Source organism: Equus asinus, chromosome 17 (assembly GCF_041296235.1).
Source record: "Equus asinus isolate D_3611 breed Donkey chromosome 17, EquAss-T2T_v2, whole genome shotgun sequence".
Classification (NCBI taxonomy): domain Eukaryota; kingdom Metazoa; phylum Chordata; class Mammalia; order Perissodactyla; family Equidae; genus Equus; species Equus asinus.
Genome location: NC_091806.1, coordinates 50131356 through 50154814, shown reverse-complemented (window position 1 = coordinate 50154814; position 23459 = coordinate 50131356). Strand labels below are relative to the sequence as shown.

The 23459-nt window shown below is 42.7% G+C and overlaps 1 protein-coding gene across 7 annotated transcripts in view; it reads right to left on the bottom strand.

Annotated features, from left to right (window-relative positions):
- The window catches only part of AP2A2 (adaptor related protein complex 2 subunit alpha 2), a 91222-nt gene that overhangs the window by 58618 nt on the left and 9145 nt on the right, over nt 1-23459 (bottom strand). For all 7 annotated transcript variants that reach the window (XM_044749614.2, XM_044749618.2, XM_044749615.2 and 4 more), the window contains one exon: nt 802-870. In XM_044749614.2, the coding sequence (XP_044605549.1) occupies nt 802-870 (69 nt within the window). Of the gene's footprint in view, nt 1-801; nt 871-23459 lie in introns of those variants that run through there.

The following is a 23459-nucleotide window of genomic DNA, read 5'->3' as shown; positions in this document are numbered from 1 at the left end:
AGCATCCATTCCAAGAAATTCACCCTCTGCCTGTCCCTCCAGTTCCTCAGGGTTCAATCCTAGCCCTCTCCTCTATTCATTGTTTCTGGGCAATTTTAGCCACTCTCACAGCTAAAGTCTGCTCAGAGACTTGAACCAGGTCTCAAACCTGTAAAAATTAACTGAAAAACTAAGGCTTAAAGGATAACAAGCCTTTCACAAATATGTCCTAAAGTCTGAAAATCTACCCTTTACAATCTTCAAAATGAGGATGTTCAGGGAAGGTGTACTCCCCAGAAACTGGCTTACGGAAAGGCGGTCTACCTGGGTGGATTAGGTAACATGGTACGTTACTCATTTCATTAACAGTGGAAAACACTTCAACACAGGAAGTGCTCAGATCACTTGATAATACTTCAAACAAATAATGAGCAGCCTCAGGGAGAGCATTTCTTCATTTGAGATCATACTTTGAGCCCCTAATACATTGGGTCTGTGGCTCACACCACTCCTGGCCCTTTTGGAGAAGAGGCCACGAGCGGAAGGAGCCGCTCTAGATTAGCGTCCTTCCAGCTCCAGGAAAAGATCGGGTCCCTGGAGGGGTCACGCTATCTGATCAACTGCACACAAACCATCAAACAACTCAAGAATAACCAATGGCTTGACTTTAAACACTCTTTAATTTTAACAGAGCCATGATAGTAAACATGCTAACTGAGAACTAAACTTTAGTTTGAAGTGAAAAAACACAAAGATGACACTAAAAGATTAAGTCCCTACCATATACAAAATTTACAACAGAACGTTTCATGACACACTTACCTTTAAATTTTGATCTAATGTTTGCCAGCTCTTTGTTTATTCTCTTTATTTCTGCTTCCTTACTTTTGCCTAGAAAAAGAGAACACAAATGCGTTCTTACTTTAACTGATTTCTAAACAAACGCCCATTCCCTAACAAGACTGACACATCACCATTAAAGGCAGAATCACCGCTGTCAGGAGCCCAAGGAAAGAAGCAATCTGCTCCAACCAAGCCAGTGCGGAGGCCCTGAGGCAGACCCGCAAACCTGACAGCGCCAGGCTAGTCCATAAGCACCACCCAGGAAAGCAGCCACTCCATGAGGGGAAGTGATTGCTGGCACCATTTTTAACTCCATCTTTTGCCACAGTTCTGGAATTGGAAGCACTCAAAATACCTGCTGAATGTTTTCCACAATAAATCATTATCAGCTAATAGTTTACTCTTAAAACTGACTTTTACGGCCATAGATAATTTTCCAAAGTATAAAGTTTCAACTACTGCAGGCTTCCAATTTTCCTTCCTTATGAAATTCACCAGCCGACAAAAACTGATAAGTTCACTTTTATAATATTCACTGAAGTTTAGGAATGCTCCATTATACGAAAAAGGGATGAAAGGTACATTATATTTATGACAAACTCTAGCTGCATCCTAGATCTACTGCTAAATTAGCCTTAATTCAACGAACATTTGCATGTATGGAACATGTCCGACGTGGACTGGAGATCGAACCATATTCAGTTTTCCTCCACCTTGACTAACTGTGGAAACTGAGGCCTAGAGAGCACAGGCGATTTTTTTGAGTCTATTCATCTTAACAAGTACTGTAAAAATACAAGAAATTATTCATCACACAGGATAAAGTAAGTCGCATGCACAAACAAGTCTGTGTAAATTTCCATCACGTTCTGAAACAAGGAATAAAGTTTACTATTAAAGACCCTTTCCAGGCGAGCCCTTGGTTTAGTGATTGTATTTTCAGTGGGAAGAAAGGCTTCCACAGCAGCCACCACCCCAGAAGACTCCCAGCCCCGGGTGCTCACAGAGGCACAGCCACTGGGCTCACCCATGCCCTCCTCCAGAAATGCCATCCACTCGGCTCAGCCTCTAGCACAGCCCCTCTTGGAACTTATCTCGCCTCTCCCAGAAGGCAAGCTCCCTCTCTCCAGGACACTCCCAAACAGCACTTATCTTTCACTACTAACTTACTAATAAATGGAGTTTAATATCTGCTAAATTAAAGGAACACTCTTTTGAGCCGATCCTACCCTAGCAAGCCCCCAATGAAGTGGCTGGTCAGACAGGACCATGTGGCCGGCTCACTCGCCCGGCACTATTCGGGGTGCTGGGACTTACAGGTTAAGGCAGTACTTCCTGCCCTTGGGGAGCTGCCATTCCAGTTGGGGGTGAGGGTGGAGGCTGGAGACCTTTAATAAAACAAGCATAGCAGTCAGCTCTGGGGAACAAGGAGTGCAGGCTGGGAGGAGACACCCAAATCTCCTTTGCCAGTCACTCTCTCTTCCCAGCCCTGACCTCGTGCAGCCAGAGGGCTGGTCAGAGCAGCGCCCCAGCTCCTCCATCTGTAAGAAGCTGAGCAGCTGAAGGCCCCCTGAGGAGTCAAGGAGCACCGTGTAGAGCAGCGGGCCTGAGGACCGTGAGTGACGGGTCAACAGAAAACTTTTTCTTAAAAAGTAGTATGTTTGCTGAGGTAGGCCTTTTGGATCTGGCTGAAAGGGCCATGAAAACAATGTCTTGGGAGCCTTCTGCCATACCCACAAAGACTGCAGGCAGCGTCACACAGCCTGGAGTGTACAAGCAAAGCCCTGTGCATAGGAGGGCACACATGTGTGTGCCTGTGTGTGCATGCGTGTGTGCCTCCAACAAGGTGTCCAGGAATCTGTGTCTGAGCCCCTCCCTCTGGCGTGTGCACCCTACCTACCCAAGTCCTAGTGAAGAAACCCCCTGGGTGGCAGGAACTTAATTGTGCAGAGAGTCACAAAGGGTCAGATCTAGAGCAGAAATAATAAAAAGACGGGGAGGCAGCAGAAAGAAAAAATAATGCAAAATGAGCTAAATCATCTCCACGAGGGAAATCTATAGATACTACTCAAGATTGATAAATCGCAAAATAAAACTAAAAGCATATAATTTAGAGTTATGGGGAAACCACCAGGAGCAATAGAAACAAACGGCTAAACCACACACCCTCTGTGGAACAAGACAGGGCTTGGGCAAGAAGCTAGGGCTTTTCATCCAAAGCTTTTTCTTTAATTGGCCAATTTACAACAAACACACACACATTTTTTCTCAATCAGGGCAGGTCAAGGTTCTCCTGGAGAGGCACAGGCATATGATGACAAGAGCAGGCTTCAGAGCCAGGCATGTGAAGCTGGAATCCAAGAGCGGCCTCTAATTTGCTCTGCAACCAATGGTAAATTACTTCACATCTCTGAGCGCAGTTCCCTCAAGGGGAAAATCACTGAAAGCCAGAAGACCTCATGGCAATACATCTGCGTACGAGAAGACAGAGAAAAGAACGGCGTATCAGCCAGACCTGAGGACAGGAGAGCCCTAAGCAGAACCAGGTTAGCTCAGAGGGCTGAGTGAGAGGACCAGTGGGCTGGAGCGGCCTGGCCCCGGCCTCCCACTGAGCAGAGCCTCCAGGCCTGGAGTCCACACTGAGCAGAGAGGAACACAGCGACACGGGACACGGAGGGTCCACAGGAGCAGGCAGGCAGAGCCAGGGACGCCAGCAGAGGAGAGCTGTGTGCAGCAGAAAAGCCACCCTGGGCTGTGCCTCCACGGACAGCTCAGAAAACTAAGTTCACAGAAAAATAAGCCACACGAAGCTACGGAGGTCAAATTCCATACAAAGAGACCACAAGAAAAAAGGAGAACAAAGAGCAGAACAACGGACATTGTTCCTACAAACAATGAAAGCTCCTCAGAAAGACGTCCCCAAAGAATAGATCAAAATTGGAGCCCTCCATTTTGAAATACGCTAACAGACGTCAACAAAGTATAAAAGACATTCAAAAGTCCATTAGAAAACCTCAGATATTAGGTAAAAGAAATCAGGAAAATTAGAAATAAAAATCATTTTAGGGGGCCGGCCTGGTGGCATAGTGCTTAAGTTCACACACTCCGCTTTGACAGCCCAGGGTTTGCCAGTTTGGATCCCGGGCACAGACCTCCACAATGGTCATCAAGCCATGCTGTGGCAGTATCCCACATATAAAATAGAGGAAGATTCCCACAGATGTTAGCTCAGGGACAATCTTCCTCAAGCAAAAAAAAAAAAAAAGAGGAAGGTTGGTAACAGATGTTAACTCAGGGCCAATCTTCCTCACCGAAAAAAAATCAACAAAAAATCATTTTAGAAATGAAGAATAAAAGAACAAATAAACACGACAGGGGTCTCGAAAGAAACAGAAAATGAAAAAAAAGAAAATTACTTAACTCAAAAAGAAATGAAGAAACAGATAAAGAATTCAAAAGAAAGTAGCAAATATTGAAAACAGACAAAGATGCAACATATGGATAGTAGGTGTCCCTCAGGAAGACGACCAACTGAGCAGTGGAGCAGACTAACACACGCCTTTGAAAACGCCTTCCTGAAATTAAACAAACTAAAGATTTCAAACCACGTAAAAAACCACACCTCATTCCTGTGAATATCGACCCCAAATAATATACACCAGCACATAGCCTAATAAAATTATTGGACTTTAAAGAAAAAGAAAAAAATCCTTTGAACATCCAGTAAACAAGAGCAAGCAGCTTATACAACAAAGAAAACCAGATACCCTCAGATTGTGGCATCGCTTTACACCAGAAGAAAAGGGTGAAAACACTTAAGATATGCAAGGAAAATAAATGTGAGGCAGGGATTTCACATCCAGCACAATTAGCCTCAAGTGTACCAACCTCAACAACTTGTGAGAACTGAGAGCAATGATGTGCCCCAGGCCCTTTTCGCATCCAGAGAATGAGTTTCCAACATCCGAAGTTAGCGAGCACATGATCGAAGGAACTGAGTGAGCATCAAGCATTGAAGTGAGGGTGAAAGGGAGCGCGTGCAGTAACAGCATCGCTCAGATGATACACTTAGATCAGGCACAGCTGCTCCAGGGCGGGGCAGGAGGGGGGACTGGATGAGTGCACAGTGACAGTGGTGGGGTCAGAGCCTGTCGTGGGTGCAACCCAGGATAAAGTTCATGAGTGATGAGGACACAGTCTAACTGGATCATCCCCAGCATCCTTGAGATTCCTGGTGTGGAAGAAGTTCAAGGGAAAACCCTCACCATCCTGAACTTAAGCGGCAGTCCACAACAACCTCAGGAGGCATCTTCCCTTGAAGACAAGTATGTATATTTCCTAGAGCAGTTAGAAGGATTACGCCTGGGAGCCACGAGCACCACCACACCCAGACTATGGTCTGCGAGCACCTTTTCTCCCAACTAGGCTTCCTGGAGAAAGTGCTGGCTCCAGGACTGGGGCAAGGCACACGACAAGCCTGGATCTGCTGCCTACGGAGGATTGTCAAAGACCACAGACCACCAGAGCCACGGCAAAAACACTCAGCACCCTAATAAAGAGACTCCATTAACCAAAGGCGGGACAGCCTGAGCTTCAAAAAAGATAAAAAGACCAATGATCAAAATTCACAAAAACATTAAAATCTGTGAGTTCAAAATTACATTTAAAAAAACACCTAGGGGCTGGCCCCGTGGCTGAGTGGTTGACTTCGTGCGCTCTGCTGCAGGCGGCCCAGTGTTTCGTTGGTTCGAGTCCTGGGCGTGGACATGGCACTGCTCGTCAAACCATGCTGGGGCAGCGTCCCACATACCACAGCTAGAAGGACCCACACCGAAGAATATACAGCTATGTACCGGGGGGCTTTGGGGAGAAAAAGGAAAAAAATAAAATCTTTAAAAAAAAAAAACCACCTAACTGGTCACCTGACTTCAGAGGACGTTAAGGAACAAGTTATCGTGAAAACTGGTAAATAAAGAGAAAGAATGAGCTATCCTGCCTCTTCCAGATGAACCATCCCCTGGGGAATCAGACAGTACCTACAGGGAAAGGTTTCTTTATAAAACAATTACAAGTCGATGAAAAAGAAATTGCTGAACGAGAATATCACCATTTTGCCTCCCCAAAGGAATGAATGGAGCCAGGCAGAGGACGTGGACAGCTGCTAGCCCCACAAAAACAGAATCGGCCAGAAACAGCAAGAGCCCCATACGAAAGAGCAGGGCACCACCTGGAGTCTGGCGGAGGGGCAGCTCCACGTGATGTGGCCTTTGGAGCCAGCTGCCGGAGAGCCAAGAACGTGGTGAAACACGCCATGACCGCTACAACTTAACGTTCCGGGTCTTCAACAGACCATTGTAAGGAAAAGAAATGGGCACAGATTAAAAGATTAAAGAACACAGAATGTTTAGAAACAGGAAGACCAAACCATAGTGTTCAGGATACCCCCTTGGTTGAGAAACCTATAAAGGACACAAAGAACCCAGCCCTGGTGGTAGGCTTGCGGGTAGGCGAATGGGACAGAGCATGTGGCAGGGCTTCCGGGGTGGTTACCTGGGTGGAAGCCACAATTATGTTCCCCTTATAATAATTCATTCATCTTTAAACATGGGTTTTGTGTGATTTTCTGTATCTGTGTTTTACTTTACAACAAAAAAGAAAAAATAGAAGTCGAGTGCCTTGTGAGGCAATGGACTCCCCAACTCCAGAAATGTTCAAGCTGAAGCTGAATGTTCTCCTACCTCCAGCAGGGTCCTTGGATCCATCTGTCCATGGATTCCCATGTACAAAACCCGAGTCTCTTCCAAGGGCAGAGGATGCGGTCCACACCCCTTGTGTGGCCTATGTTGAAGGCCCCACGGTTCTGGGCCCTGCTCACCATTCACTCTCCCTCCCTTAAGGGGGCAGCCCAGAGAGATTCACTGGAGCCCCAGCCATGCCTGCTTTCCCCAACCCTGGTCCTCAGGCATTCTACCACCTCTACAATAGTTGCCCCTCCCCTCCTCCAACTAAGCAGTGAGGTTGTCACCTCTTTGAGAAACCCCCTTAACCCCCCAACACGGTTAGGGGCCCCCCTGTGTGTTGCCACAGTGAATTCTAGTCTCTCAGACACTTCCTGTCACTGTCCCCAGCCGCTTGTCCCACCTCAACAGGTACATCCCCCACAGGGCAGGATGACCAAGGCACCCCCATGAGGAGAGGCAGGTTTGCCTGCCTGGGAGCTCATGAGATGGTGCAGGGACACAGACGGTGGAGGGCCCGGAGCTGGAGCCCATCTGGGCTCAGGTCTAGGCTGTTGCCTCAATGCCTTCGTCTCACGGTAGAGACACCACCATGAGGATCAAGGAGTACAAGCCTCACACAGTGCCCAGCACCTAAGCCCACAAACACTAGCCCTTATCTGGATGGCGGCTGTTGCTTTTACTCAGCTGAGCAAGGCTGTCCCTAAGTGTTAAAGCCTAGAAAAGCCACAGGGGAATTCCATCGGGAAAGCTGCCACACGGGTTCAAACACACCTACCTGAGGTAAGGTTCTCAGAAAAATCTAGTATGACTATGGATGACTGATAGTCCACACGCAGATTAACACATCTGAATCAATAGTTATGTCCAAAGTTTAGCCAAGTGCCCTGGAAGGACACCTCTCCCACTGTGCATCGTGGGGTGAGGACACCGCAGAGCAATCTGTGCACTGGGGCCCATCAGGAGCTTCCCTGGCAAAGGCTAGTTCATGCTCACTCAAGCTGCACTTCTCTCCAGGCAGAGGGCCTCACCAACAACCCCAGCCGCCCCATACTGCTGGGAGCAGATGTAGCAAAAAACCTTATCTTTTTAGGTAAAGAATTTGCTTTGGGGGTGGTGGAGGGAGTTCCTGCCCTGGCCTGACTTCAGAAACCAGTTTTGAAAGAGAAGAGCATCCGCAGGACTACCTGCGGGCAGTGGTAAGCCCTGCCACGCTTGTGGTTTGATCTTTGCTCCACACTGAAGAGATCCTGGTCTTTCCACCCTGCGTCACCTCTATCTAAAATGCAGCAGGTCTGTTGGCCACTGAGGACACCGCGCTTCTAACAAGCAATTCCCACAACGGACTTAGGAGCTCTGGTGGCTAATGAGTAACCCAGACCAGCCCACAGCCACTGCCCAAAAACAAGCTACAATCTGGGCCCAGTAAGTAGCAAAGAATGCACCCTGGGGACAGGCTTTGAAAAAGCTCTTGGATTTTTAGAATTAGCGCCTCTGGTCATCTTCTAGAATAACATGCTGGTTAATGATTTCTTCTTGTTTGCAAGCTGAACTAATCAACTGACAGTATTAGTGTTCTGGGAAGAGCCTAAATTCAGAAAGAAAGAGTACAGGAGCCTATCACAGCTTATTATAAAAATACCAAACCGCCAAAATCCTAAGGTAATAAATCTGAAATTTACAAATTTTACAAGAGCCTATTTTTGAAGGAAGGTATCATTCCTCAACACTGTACTGAAGGTGGTCAGGACAGAGGTCAACAGAGCAAACTCTGCAACCCAGCCTGGACTGGAATGCCATTCCCTGTCTTACTGGTGACGTGACCCTGGACCATCAACTTAACCTCTCTCCATCTCACCTTCTCCTTCATCAAACGGGAGTACCACCCATCAAAGGGCTGCGATGAGGACCTGGTAAGATAACAATGAAAGCACACATGAAGCACGGTCTGACCCCAGGAGGCTGTCATGATCACCACCAGGGATATTCCCTACATTTTCTCTTTATTAATGCACAGGAAGGAGGGGCCTCAGAACAGAAATCCTCAACCACAACAAACTGGAATAAAAGATTTCAAAGATTACTACAAGTTGTTACACCACGGAAGACAAAGCCGCATTTGAGTCTGACAAATGTTAACTGTATTCTATCTTTTTTAACAGCTTTATTGAGATCTGGTGCACATATCATACAATTCACTCATTTAAAGCATATAATTCAATGGCTTTTAGTATATTCAGAGTTGTGCATCCATCACCACAATCTAATTTTACAAAATCTTCATCTCCCCAAAAAGAAACCCCATACCTATTAGCAGTCATTCACCAACCCCTCCCTCCTCCAGCCCCCAGCAACAACTAATCTACTTTCTATCTCTATAGATTTGCCTCTTCTAAACATTTTATGTAAACAGAATCATACATTGTGTGGTATTTGTGACTGGCTCCTTTCACTCAGCATAATGTTTTCAAGTAGCATGAATCAGTACTTCATCTCCTTTTACTGCAGAATAATACTGCATTATATGGATATACCACATCTTGTTAACCATTCATCATTTGATGGATATTTGGGTTGTTTCCACTTTTTGGCTATTAGAGATAATGTTGGTATGAACACTTATGTACAAGTTTTCGTGTGAACATCAGTTTTCATTTCTCTTGGGTGGACACAGAGTGAACTTGCTGGGCCACATGATAATTCTATGTTGAACATCTTGAGAAAGTGACAAGATGTCTTCCCAAAGGGCAGTACCATTTTTACATCACCACCAGAAAAGAATGAGGGTTCCAATTTCTACACAATTTTGTCAACACTTACTATTGTCCTTCTCCTTTGTTATAGCCATCTAGTGAGTATCAAAAGGTATCTCATTGTGGTTTTGATTTGCATTTGCCTAATGGCTTTTAATGTGCTTATTGGACATTGATATACCTACTTTGGAGAAATGTATATTCAAATACTTTATCTGTTTTTAGTTGGGTTATTCATCTTAGATATTCTGGATGCAAGCCTTTTATCAGGTACATGATTTTCAAGTATTTTCTCTCCTTCTTGGGTTGTCTTTTCACTCTCTTGATAGTATTTTGCAGCACAAAAGTTTTTAATTTTGATGAAGTCCAATTAATTTTTTATCTCTATTTATACTTTTGTTGTATATCTAAGAAACCATTTCCCAAGGTCACAAAGATTTACTCCTACGTTTTCTTGTAAAATTTTTATAGCTTCAGCTTTTGCATTTAGCTTTATGACCCACGACTTCTTTTCCCCTACTGAATTGTCTTGGCACTCTTGTCAAAAATCAACTGGCCAAAAACGTAAAGGTTTATTTCTGTGCTCTCAATATTATTCCATTGATCTATATACCAGAACAACACGGTCTTGATCACTTTGTTTTAAGCTCTGGAATAGGGAAGTGAATCCTCCAACTTTGTTCTACTTTTTCAAGACTATTTTGACTACTCTGGGTCCCTTACCTTTCTATATGAATTTTAAGATCACCTTGTCTCAGGAAAAAAGGCACCTAGGATTTTTTTTATAAGGACTGCATTAAATCTATAGATCAACTGGGGATTGCTGATATCTTAACAATAGTAACTCTTCCAATCCATGAACATGGGATATATTTCCATTTATTGAGGACTCCTTCACTTCCTTTCACCAATATTTTGTAACTAAGTGTACAAGCCTTGCACTTCTTTTGTTAAAACTTATTGTTACACGTTTTATTCTTTTTGATGCTATAATAAATGGAATTGTTTCCTTCATTGCTGGTGTACAGAAACACAATGGATTTTTCTGTATTGGTTTTATATCCTGCAACCTTGCTGAACTCATTTATAATTCTAACCTAAGATTCTTTAGTATTTTCTATATGCAAGACAAAAGCAGATATACATAGAGATCATTCTACCTATTCCTTTCCAACCCAGATGCCTTTTATTCCTTTTTCATTTGTAACTGCCCAAGCTAGAACCTCCAGTACAATATCAAATAGAAGCAGTGAGAGCAAACATCCTTGTCATGTCCCTGACTTTAGGGGGAAACGTCCAGTCTTTCACCATGAAGTGGGACCTTAGCTGTAGATTTTTCATAGATATCCTTTATCAAGTCAAGGAAGTTCCCTTCCATTTCTAGTTTGTTGAGGGTTTTTTATCATAAAAGTGTATTAGGTTTTGTTAAATGGTTTTTCTGCATCTATTGATACGATCATGTGTATTTAGTTCTTTATTGTATAATACGGTGAATTACACCGATTTTTCAGATGTTAAGCCAACTTTAAATTCCTGAGATAAATCTCCCTTGGACCTGGTGTATAATCTTTTCTATATGTGCTGGATTCAGTTGGCTAGTATTTGACTGAGGATTTTGACTTCTATATTCACTATGGATTTTGGCCAGTAGTTTTCTTTCCTGTGATGTCTTTGTCTGGTTTTGCTATCAGGGTAATACTGACCTCATAGAATGAATTGGGAAGTGTTCCCTCTTCTTCTATTTTTTCAAAGAGTCTGTAAAGGATTCGTATTGATTATTTAAGTGTTTGGTAGAATTCACCAGTGAAGCCACCTGGGTCAAGGTTTGTTCTTGTGAGAAGTTCTTAAATTATTAATTCAATCTCTTGTTATAAATCTACTCCAATATTTCTTCTTGAGTCAGTTTATTTGTGTCTTTCTAGGAATTTCTCCATCCTATCTAAGTTATCTAATTTTTCATATAATTATTCATGGCATTCTCTTATAATCCTTTTTATTTCTGTAAAGTCAGTAGTAATGCCCCTTCTTTCATTCCTGACTTTAGCAATTTGAGCCTTCTCTCTTTTTTTTCTTGGTCAGGCTACCAAAAGGTTTGTCAGTTTTGTCGATCTTTTCAAGGAACCAATCTTTGATCTAATCTTTGTTACTTCCTTTTTTTCTGAATGCTTTGGGTTTTGTTTGCTCTTCGTTTTCTGGTTTCTTAAGGCAGATTATTAGGTTAATGATTAGAGATCTTTTTTAATGTAGGTATTTCCAGCTATAAATTTCCACCAAGCACTGCTTTCACTGCATCCCATAAGTTTTGGTATGCGGTGTTCTTATTTTCATTTATCTCAAATATTTATTCTCCCTTGTTTTCTTCATTGACACACTGGTTATTTAGAAGTATGTTTAATTTCCACATATTTATAAATTTCCTGTTACTGATTTCTAATTTCTCCATTGTGGTTGGAGAATATACTTTGTAGATTTCAACCCTTTTAAATTTATTGAAGCTTTTTTCATGACGTAATATATGGTCTTCTCTGAATAACGTTTCATGTGCACTTGAGAACAATGTATGTATTCTGCTCTTGTTGGCTGGAGTAGTCTATGGATGTCTACTAGGTCTCGTTGGTTTATAGTGCTGTTCTAGTCTTCTGTTCATTGATGATCCTCTGTCTAGTTGTATCTATTCCTGAAAGTAGGGTATTGAAGTGTCCAACTATTATTGTTACATTATCTATTTCTCTCTTCAATTCTTCATGTATTTTGCTTCATGCATTTGGGGCTCTGTTATTAGAAACAGATCTATTTATAATTGATGTATCTTCTTGAGAGATTTACCCTTTATCATTATAAAATGTTCTTCTATGTCTCCAGTAATAATTTTTGTCTTAAAATCTATTTTGTCTGATATTACTATAGCCACTCCAGCTCTCTTCTGGTTACTATTTGTAGACATATTATTTTCTCCCTTTCATCTGTATCTTTTAATCTACAGTGTCTCCTGAAGGCAGTACATAGTTGGATCATGTTTTTTTTAATCCACTCTGCCAATCTCTGCTTTTTAATTCAAGTGTTTAATCCATTTACACTTAAGATAATTACTGATAACATACGATTTACATCTGCCATTTTGCTATATTTCTTCTGTGTCTTATATCTTTGTTCCTGTATTCTTCCATCACTGTTTTCTGATGTGTTAAATAGATATTTTTTAGTGCACCATTTTAAACTCCTTGTTTATTTTACTACTTTTTTTAGTTACTTTCTTAGTAGTTGCCTGAGGATTATAATTAACACTTTAACTTAAAACAACCTAGTTTGGGTTAATACAAACTTAATTTTAATAGTATAGAGAAATATTGCTCCAATATAGCTCTGTTCCCCCCCTTTGCATTATTATTGTCATACAAATTATATCTTCACACATTATGAGCCCATCAGTACAGTTTTATTTAAACTGTATTAAAATCAATTAAAATTGTTTTATGTATATGATTTTTAAATCAAATAGAAAACAAAAAGTTACAAAAACATTCTTATCCTGTCTTTTATATTTATCTATGTAGCTGTCTTTACCACTGCTCTTTATTTCTACATGTATTCTTCCATCTAGTGTCCTCTCATTTTAGCCTGAAGGACTCCCTTTAGTATTTACTGTAGAGCAGGTCAGCTGTCAACAAATTCCCTCATTCTTGTTTATTTAGCAATATCTTAATTTCTCCATTTTTGAAGGATGGTTTTACTGGATACAGAATTATTGTTTGACAGTCTCTTCCTTTCAGCATTTTATATATGTCAACCCACTGCCTTCTGGTCTCCATGGTTATGGATGAGAAGCCAGCTGTTAATCTTGAGGACCTCTTGAAGATGATGATGAGTCATTTTCCTCTTGCTACTTTCAGCAGTTTGACTACCATGTGTCTAGGGATTGAGCTCCTTGACTTTATCCTGTTTGGAGGTATTCTTGGATGTTTACATTAATGTTTGTCACCAAATTTGGCAAATTTATATCTTCAAATATTCTTTCTGCATCTTTCTCCTTCTCCTCTCTTTATGGGACTCCAATTATGAATATATCAGTATGCCTGATGGTGTCCCACAGGTCTCTGAGGCTCTGTTCCTTTTTCTTCATCTTTTCACTTTTTATTACTCAGAATAGGTCTATATTTACCTTAATATACATCTTAATTTAATTATCTTAACAAACCTATTCTCTCTTCTTGTCAGCTCAAATCTGCTATTTAGCCCCTCTATTTATTGTATTTTCAACTCCAGAATTTCCATTTGGTTTTTATTGATATTCTCTATTTGATGAGACATCTTTCTCATATTTTCCTTTAGTTCTTTGGACATGGCTTCTTTTAGTTCTTAGAACATATTTATAATAGCCAATTTAAAGTCCTCGTCTACTAAATTCAACAGCTGGACCTTTCAAGGATGGTTTCCATTGACTACTTTTTTCCTGCGTAAAGACTATATTTTCCTGTTTCTTTGTGCATCTCATAATTTCTTATTGAAAACCGGGTATTTTAGATAACGTAATGTGGCAACTCTGGAAATCAGATTTCCCCCCCTTCTCAGGTACTGTTTGCTGTTTGCTGTTACTGTTGTTGTTGTTGCTGCTACCACTGTTGTTTGTTTAGTGACTTTCCTGAACTAGTTCTTTAAAGTCTGTAATTCCCTATCATTTACAGCTACTAAAGTCTTTGCTCAGTTAGCTTAATGGTCAGTTAATGACTGGTCAGGGATTTGCTTAAATGTCTTGAACCAAAAAGTGCCAGACATTGCCAAGAAACATGTTCAATACTCCAACAGTTACAATTCTGCCTGTGCCTTCACTTCTTATTTGTAAAGGGACCCAAGATTAGCCAGAGGTGAGAGACTGAGGCCCTCTCAAGTCTTCCTTTGGCACATGCAGTCTTCTAAACGTGCAGCCTTCTAAATCCACAGGACTCCATCAGACCTTTCAAAGCCCCCTAACGGCACGTCATTCTTCACACCTTCACACCTTCCTTTTAAGATTTTGGCCAGACTCCCGTTTGCTCCCAACTCTGATACTAAACAATTGCCACTGATTGTTTTCCACAAACACACTAAGGACAGAGCTTTTCCCACTGGTTTTTCCAGAAAGCTGCAAGACAGGTCAAATAGTAATAACAGTCTGAGAATGGGACTTTTAGGAAGGCTCCAAATCTGATCTGTCCCCTCCAACGGCTGCAAGGCTGCTGATTTTCATAGCTATCTGGTTGTGAGGATGACAATTTTCAATGCTACAATCATGGGAGAAGAGAATGAGAGTAGGTCAAGTTAGAGGTCTAGCAGTTTCTCCTGAATAAATCCTCCTTGTTTCAGCCTTTGGTTCAATTCCAGAGTTCTGACAAAGTTGATTTGGACCATTTTTACCAGTGTTTTCATTGCTTTTATGGAGGAGTAGATTTACAGACGTCCTCTCTCCACCATTCTACCTAAACGGCATTTCTGCTATAGATTCAAAGCCACTATGAATAAAGAGTACTTCACTATTCATGCCTCCTGTCAATTTTGATTTCTAAATCTCCAAAATCCACCCCTACCTTTCCATTCCTATTGCCTTGATTTAGACCCTCACCATCTCCTCTAGACCACAGCAATCAATTTTTTCCTAACTGGCTTTCCTGCCTCCAAGCCTAGTCTAAAATCCATCCTCATTCAAAATGACTATTATACTAATAAAAAATAAATTGCACGATGTCACTTTCCTGCTTAAAATATGTTAATGGTTGGGGGCTGGCCCCATGGCGGAGTGGTTAAGTTCGGCGCTCCGCTGCAGGCGGCCCAGTGTTTCACTGGTTCGAATCCTGGGCGCGGACATGGCACTGCTCATCAAACCATGCTGAGGCAGCGTCCCACATGCCACAACTAGAAGGACCTACAACTAGGAATATACAACTATGTACTAGGGGGCTTTGGGGAGAAAAAGGAAAAAATAAAATCTTTAAAAAAAAATATGTTAATGGTCCACATCCTAGAGAGGAGATTCCCCATAATCTGGTTTTGGCCTGCCTTTCCTACCTTGGTCTCCTGCCACATCCCATTACCTACAAGGCACTACTCGTACTAGGAACTACCCACAACTCCTTGAGGGTATCCTGCTGCCACTCACACCTGTCTGCAGTGTGACGCATTGTGTTCCTCCCTTTCCTGGATCATGCCCCTACACCCTGTCAGCTTAGCAAGACCTGACCCAAGCATTACTCCTGTATTATCATACCTGACCACCCTCTCCTAAGCTGATAGTCACTCACTTTCACTATTCATCTCACACCACTTACCACGCTGCATTACAAGGGCTTGAGCTATTCCAAGGATAGGAACCATGAGTCATTACCCTTCGTGTTTCATATGCCAAAAAAAAAGCCACAGTCTTTATAATGTTCGACACAAGGTCCTACACCACCTGTCCCCCGACCTCCATTACCCCTCTGACCTAACCTCCTACTATCTTCCTGTTGGTTCACTCTATTTCAGCCCCACAGGCCTCCTGCTGTTTCCTCTATATACTGGCTATCTTCCCTCATGAAGGCCTTTGTACTTGATGTTCCTTCTGTCCAAGATGTCTTCCCCCTAACTTCTATGTGGCCCAGTGCCTTCAAGTCTTTGCTCAAATCTTACCTTCACAGTGAGACCAATCCTGGTGACCCTATTTGAAGTTGAAAACCCACAACCCCATATTTCCCATCACCTTCTCTCCTTAATTTTTCTCTATTGTACTTACTGTCTTCTAATATACAACATCATTTTCTTCATTATGTTCTTTCTCCAACCACAAGAATATAAGCTCCATGTGAGCAGTAAGTTTTGTCTATTTTCATTGCTATAGTCTCAGAACCCAGGACACTGCCTGGTATTTAGTAGGTGCCCAAAAGACATTTGGTGAACAATCAGTGCCCAGCATACAGCATCTGTAAGAGCAAATGCATCTGAGTACTTACAACGTGCTAAAAACTGTTCCAAGAACTTTTAAGAAATTGAGCTAGAAAACAACTAACACTTATTGAGCCCTGGAATCGCCACCAATGCAGGTGATGTTTTTATCTCCAACAGAAAACTCTCCTTCAAAGTCCTCCCTCTTCCTCACATCCATCCTATCAGTGAATCTTGTCCATTTTTCCTCCAAAGGAATGCTCTATTCTCACCATCTCCATTGCCACCAACGTCTCTTGTTTGGACTATAACAACTTTCACTTTCCACAACTGGGCTCCTCCAACCTATTTTCCACAGAGAAGCCTTTTAAATATAATTAGAGCTGTCATTCATTTGATTTTCCTCAGCAGCTTCCTATATGACACCTAAAAGAAACTCAGCCTCATTGCCAGGGCCTTCAAGGCCCAGCACATTCTAGCCTCCACCCAGCAATCTGCCTTCACTTCTGCCTCTCTCCCTCCCATTCACTACACTCAGCTGAGCGGGTCTTTCAAGTTCTGAAGGAGAACTAGTTCTTTACTGCCCCCCCTACCCCCAGCCCTTCTCCTCTCAGCAGGCTGGTCCCAGACAGCTTCAGGATCCAGCTCACAAGTCTACTCCTTCAGAGAGGCCTTCTATGAACACCCTACCTCAGGCAGTCTCCCTTTCAGCCTCTACCATGATGAAGTATAGGGTAAAAAATATTTCTATTTTTAAAAGTTTAAGTTCAGGGTTTAAAGTAACTCTTCGGAAAATTTAGGTATCCAAACTCCCCTGGATTGACTCACCATTACCATTAATAGAATTTACTGACTTAATCATAAAGCGAAATTTCCATTTACTATCTTCCATTACCAGCAAGAAACTGCCTCATCAACACAGATCATGTCACTGAAACAATCCTATCAGATACCTATCTCCCTTGCTTTGATTTCTGTGTTTCAGAGCACTGCAAACTAAACCTGTAAGAGGTGGGGATGCAAAAATATATACTGTATTGTTCTGTTTAATGGAAAACAAGGTCTTCCCTGCTTGCTTGCTTCAGGTAAAAACCAGAATAAAAGCCACAGAGTCACGGTTCTTTTTAAAATTCCACTTAGAAATACATGCCAAACAAGCTTTATAGTAAGAGCCACCTGCCCAAATTAGATTTAATAATAAAAGGTATTTTTAAGAATTAAAAAATAGGGGCTGGCCCCGTGGCCAAGTGGTTAAGTTTGCACGCTCCGCTGCAGGCGGCCCAGTGTTTCGTTGGTTCGAATCCTGGGTGCGGACATGGCACTGCTCATCAAACCACGCTGAGGCAGCAACCCACATGCCACAACTAGAAGGACCCACAACGAAGAATATACAACTATGTACCGGGGGGCTTTGGGGAGAAAAAGGAAAAAATAAAATCTTAAAAAAATAAAAATAAAAAAAAATAAAAGCACTAAAAGTCAAATTATTCTTTCCCAAAGCTTTCTCTCAAGGAGTGATTAATCCAAGTATAAATAATGGCCATAAAGGCCATGAAGGTCCTGTGGATGTATAATATATAAAACTAGTCAAAAACGTACTTAAAAGGAGAAGACTGTATGACAAGAGCAGTCACCCCAATTTTGGACCCTTGCAAGAGATGGTCAAGTGGTAACTGACTCAGCCTAACAGAGCAAGCTGGAACCCAGCTGCCCGCAGGACGGAGGACCAGTTAAAGTGAACCTTCTCACAGAGAACCAGAAAAGGCTCAGGAATTGAAGGTGCCAGATGCTTCAGGAGGCAGACATCAGGAGCATGGGCTGGAAGTCCATATAAGGAGCAGCAGACTCCCTCCACCAGACCCTGCAGCCAGGCAATCCCAGCAGAAGACAAGAGAATTCCCCTCTGGAAATGCAGGAACACAGAAGCTGCAGGCCTGGTGACACCCTGAGTGGCAGGGTGAGGTGCCATCCTAAGAAAAGCACAACTGGGGCCGGCCCCGTGGCCGAGTGGTTAAGTTCACATGCTCCGCTTCGGTAGCCCAGGGTTTCACCAGTTCAAATCCTGGGCATGGACATGGCACCACTCACTGGGCCATGCTGAGGTGGTGTCCCACATGCCACAACTAAAAAGACCCACAACTAAAATACGCAACTATGTACTGGGGGGATTTGGGAAGAAAAAGCAGGAAAAAAAAAGAAGAAGATTAGCAACAGTTGTTAGCTCAGGTGCCAATCTTAAAAAAAAAAGTCACAACTGAGTGACAGATTCACTAAATGCGGAGACACTACCTCCCAGAATAACGGCAGCCAGGCTTACAATGCCCACCCACCCCACCAAACAAGAGAGGAGTCTGAAGAGTTATTCGGAGGAAGACTGAAAGGATGACTGACATGTATGCACCCCAAACGAAAGAGAGATCCCTCATCCGTCACCGTGCAGTGGGGCCTCCTGCCCATGCTGGCTGATGCTGGTACGTGTGAGTGGACAGATAACGACCACCAGGCATCCAGGAAGGTCTCACAGCATGAGACAGAGACCAAAACAAACCTACAGAAAATGAATTCAGAGCAAAGAGGCTATGCCGAGAAGGAAACTCCAAAACAATGAATAGTTTTACATAGATAAGAGAAAATACAGCTTTAAGAACCAGATGTCACCAAAACAGGAACACTCAGACAATAAGAAAGCCCTCAAATTATAAAAGTGATAGCAGAAATAAAAAATTCTAAAGAAGGGCTAGAGGGCAAAGATGAGAGTCTCAGAAAACAGAACATCATAAGGACTAAGAAATGAAAGATGAGTGATAGAAAGCCAAGAAAATGTAAGCCAGGAGGTCCAAATTTCAGCTATTATTAGAGGATTACTGAAAAAAGGAGAAAGTGAAAGGAAATTATCAAAGAAACAAAACAAGAACATTTCCCCCAAACCCAAAGGACATGAGTTTCCACACTGAACAATGTCATGAACCACACCTGGGTACAGCATCTTAAAATTTCAGACCACTGGAAACCAAGAGCAGAGCCATGCCTTCAAAATTGAGGAAAAGTTATTTCCAGTCTAAATTCTACCCAAGCCAAATTCTGAATTAAGGATGATAATAAAAAACACACTTTTTTTCAAAACTGCGAAATCTCAGAAACAATTTTACCTCCTACATGCTCTTCCTCAGGTGCACAAAAGACATGCACCACCAAACTGAGTGCAAATGCACACAAGCCTAGAGGAGAGAGACGCAGACTCCAAAGAACAGAGGTCCAGCCAGAGAGAAGCCCCTCGGCACTAGGGTGAAGAGAAGTCACAGAGGGCAGCATGAGCAATGACCTGACAGCAGAACTGACCACTCCAGGAAGGACATTCCCAACAGGGAAAGGAGAGGCTGAGAGGCTACCTGCTGCATCTGACCACGTGAAGGGGGGTCTTACAGTCACATCCAAACCTGGGGCTGAAGAGCAACAGATGCATTAAAAAGTAAGCAAAGTCAAAGACAACAGTTCTTTCTCCAAAGAAATTAAAAGTTGAACCATATTCTCAGCTGAGAAGAATACTTTTAGATGTTAAATGCTATACATCAATTAGATATAACATTGTGACACACTAGAGAATGGAAGAAGGAAAGCTTGGGTAAGTTAAATCCTCATCTTCCATAGTAAAAAGTCAATAAATAATGACTAAATGGGAAAGGACACGCATAAATGGTATAAATATGTAATTTAGAATTAATAAGTAATCATATTTTTTAAAGTAAATATGAGAAGAAATGGCTATAAAATGAAAATAATTGACTCTCAAGTTTAGGAAGTGGGGTGAGGCTGGGGTCAAGTGTTTTATATTTAATTTCTTAAGTTACATTCCTGACTTAGTGCTGTGAGTTTGTGACTAAGATGAAGTGTGCACAGTTACTTTTGATGCTTTCCTTCCCTTTACCTTTTAAGCTATAATTATTTGCTACCCTGTTCTGAAAGAGAGCTGTAGTTTTCTGATTTTGTCTATTTATCTCCTTGCTCAAAGCTTTGTAGACCTCTGCCTTTTTGTGTCAGGTATGAGGGCTTCATCATTTCTTGTAGGGGAGGTCTAGTGGCAATGAACTCCCTCAGCTTTTGTTTATCTGGGAAAGCTTTTATTTCTCCATTGTATCTGAAGGATAGTTTCTCTGGATAGCGTATTCTCAGCTGATAATTTCTGTCTTTCAGTATTTTAAACATATCATTCCATTCTCTCCTAGCCTGTAAGGTTTCTGCTGAGAAATCTGCTGAAAGCTTCATAGGGCTTCCTTTGTAGGTTATTTTCTTCTGCTTTGCTGCCCTTAACATTTTTTTTTTGTCATTGATTTTGGCCAGTTTTACTTTTATATGCCTTGAAGAAGGTCTTTTAGCACTGATGTAATTAGGAGTTCCATTGACTTCATGTATTTGTAAGTCCAGTTCCTTCCCCAGGTTTGGGAAGTTCTCAGCTATTATTTCTTTGGACAGCTCTCTGCTCCTTTCTCCCTCTGTCCTCCCGCAGGAATACCTATAATCCTTGTGTTGCTTTTCCTAATTGAGTCAGATATTTCTCAAAGAATTCCTTCATTTTTAAAAAATCTTAGTTCTCTTTCCTCCTCCCCCTAAAGCATTTCTTGTATTTCTATCCTCTAAATCACTAATTCTGTCCTCCATAATGTCAGCTCTATTTTTTAAGGATTCTAGACTATTTTTTATCTCATTAATTGTGTTCTTCATATCTAGATTTTCTTCCTGTTTTTTTTTTTATAGTTTCAATCTCTTGGTGAAGTATTCCTTCTCATTAATTTTATTCCTGAGCTCACTGAATTCCTTCTGAGTTTCCTTGTAATTCAGTTTCTTTATGACAGCTATTCTGAATCCTCTGTCATTCAGGTTGTAAATTTCTGTGACTTCAGGGTTGGTTTCTGGAGATCTGTCACTCTCCTTCTGCTATGAATTGCTGCTGTAGGCTTTCATGGTGTTTGATGAACTGCTCTTCTGCCAGCATGTTTGTGGCAGTATTAAGTTGCAGATTCCACCTGCTACCACTATCTCCACCACTTCCCGGGGAGCCAGTTCATCCACCTTCAGGTGGATAGCTGCATGGGTCTCCCAGGCGTCCTGCTGTGCTGTGTGGGTATCCTCCACTGGTCAATGAATGTCAATTTAATTGCAGTTCAAAGGGGGAAAGACAAAGGGAAGAGCTCGCTACCCCATGTTGCTGACATCCCGTCTGCCACCCCAAAATCTGTCTCTCTGCCTTGCCTTGATTATTTTTAAGAATAAAAGACTTGAAAGAAACTTTGACCTTCCCCCCTAACTGCCTAAAAAAAATTTTTAAATAAAGGCCTGTCCCCAGGACAGGCCATCAGCATAGATAACTGGGTATCTGGTAGACTGGGAGGATCCTTGCTAAGCCCACTATTATCAAAGTTCTATTTATCAAACATTTGCTTTTCCACTTCCATGAACTGCCTTCCTCCCCTTTGAAGCCCGAAACCACCACCCCCAACATCCTCCTCCATCTTTAGCTGAAGATGGTATTTAAGATGGGAGCCTCAGCCATTTTGGCAAGTTGCTCAGTTTTCCAGGGTTTCTCCCATGTATACATGTTATAAAGCTTTGTTTGATTTTCTCCTGTTATTCTGTCTCATGTGAATTTAATTCATAGCCCAGCCAGAAGGACCTAGAGTGGGTAGAGGAAATGTCTTCCTCCCCTACAGATGTAACTCAGGAAATACCAGATGGAAGAGGTGCAAAGGGCAAGGTATGGGGAAAGGATGCAGAGCTTCCATGCCCTCTCCAGGCAAGCCACTCCCCCCAAATCTCCATGTGTTCACCAATCCAGAATGCTACACTCTTGACATTAATTTTTTTTTATTTTTCTAAAACATTCAATTAAAGACAAGACTAGACATGAAAATAACAACAAATACATTGGGAAGATCTGCCCAATTACTGACTATAACACCACCCCTCTCCCCACCATGCTAGGAGCACCACCCTTGATAATGAATGTCTGTGCACATGACCATCCCACCTAACGGCCCTGACCTTGGCTCCTCAGATGATCTAGTCCCCACTACAGCAGTCACTCTAACAGTCACCCTCTCCATGCCTCACTGCAGGCATCCCAACAGCCCCAACCTTTCAGCTCTCTCAACCAGGTAAGCAAACTCTGAACACCACTGGGACCCTCTAGGACCAAGGATCTACTCTCTCTCTCTCCCCCCCCTCCTTGTCCTCGCCCCCTCTTAGCCAGCTTCAACTCTATCACATAAACCAAGCTCTGACCCTCCTTCTCCATCTGTGCAGTTGCTTGGCAAAACCCCTCCTTGCTGAATCCAATTCTTGGCCAACTGGCACCTAAGCCTGGAGACCGGAGTACACCTGGTAAAACCATATGCCCAGTTGCTGGGATGGCCCCACATGTGAAGGCCAGGGAGGCCCTTCCAGTTCTTCTAAACGGCCATCTCACAGCTTCTCCTCCACCTCCAATGCCTCCTCCCTCCCCTCACTGGTAGCTGGAGAGCCTGACCCCTCCTCTAGGAGCCACTCAGGCAATCACCAGCCCCACCTCCACCTGCACCTCTGCTTCTCTCCACTCCTCCACCTTCTCTCTAGCCCTTCTTTATCTTTCCCATCAGCCTACAAACATCTGCTACCTCCCACCCTCCCAGGAGTCCTCACCTTTCTCACTTGGCTCAGAGCCTCCAAACTGGTCTGCCTGCTTCCCCTCCCCTCCTCTTCTCAACACAGCAGTTGGAGTAATTCTCCCCAAAGGTAAATCCCTCCTCTGCTCACCCTCCCCTGGCTCCTCATTTTCACACAGGATGAAGTCAGTTCTCATAACTGGCCCACAAGATCCCAGCCATCTACCCCTCCCCCTCCACCCAGCGCTGATGCCCCAGGCTCTCTCCCCAACTCCTACTCCAGCCACACTGGCCTCCCTTCCCATCCACCAGCACTTCAGGGCACGGCTGACCCCTAGCTGCACTATCTAAATTGTAACTCCCTTTTCCTGATTTATTTTCCCCTTAATATAATACGTAACACACTATATATTAGACTTATTTTCTGTCTACCTCACTACGTAAGCTACATGAGGGTACTCTTGTCTGTTGTGCTCACTGTGCAAAACAGGCACTCAGTAAATTTGTTAAACAAATGGATTAACCTTAACAAAAGGTTCCTTCCTGACCTCACTGTGATACCAGAATGCCCCTCCAAAGACAGCCACACCCTAATACTAGGATCCTGTGGAGTTACCTTC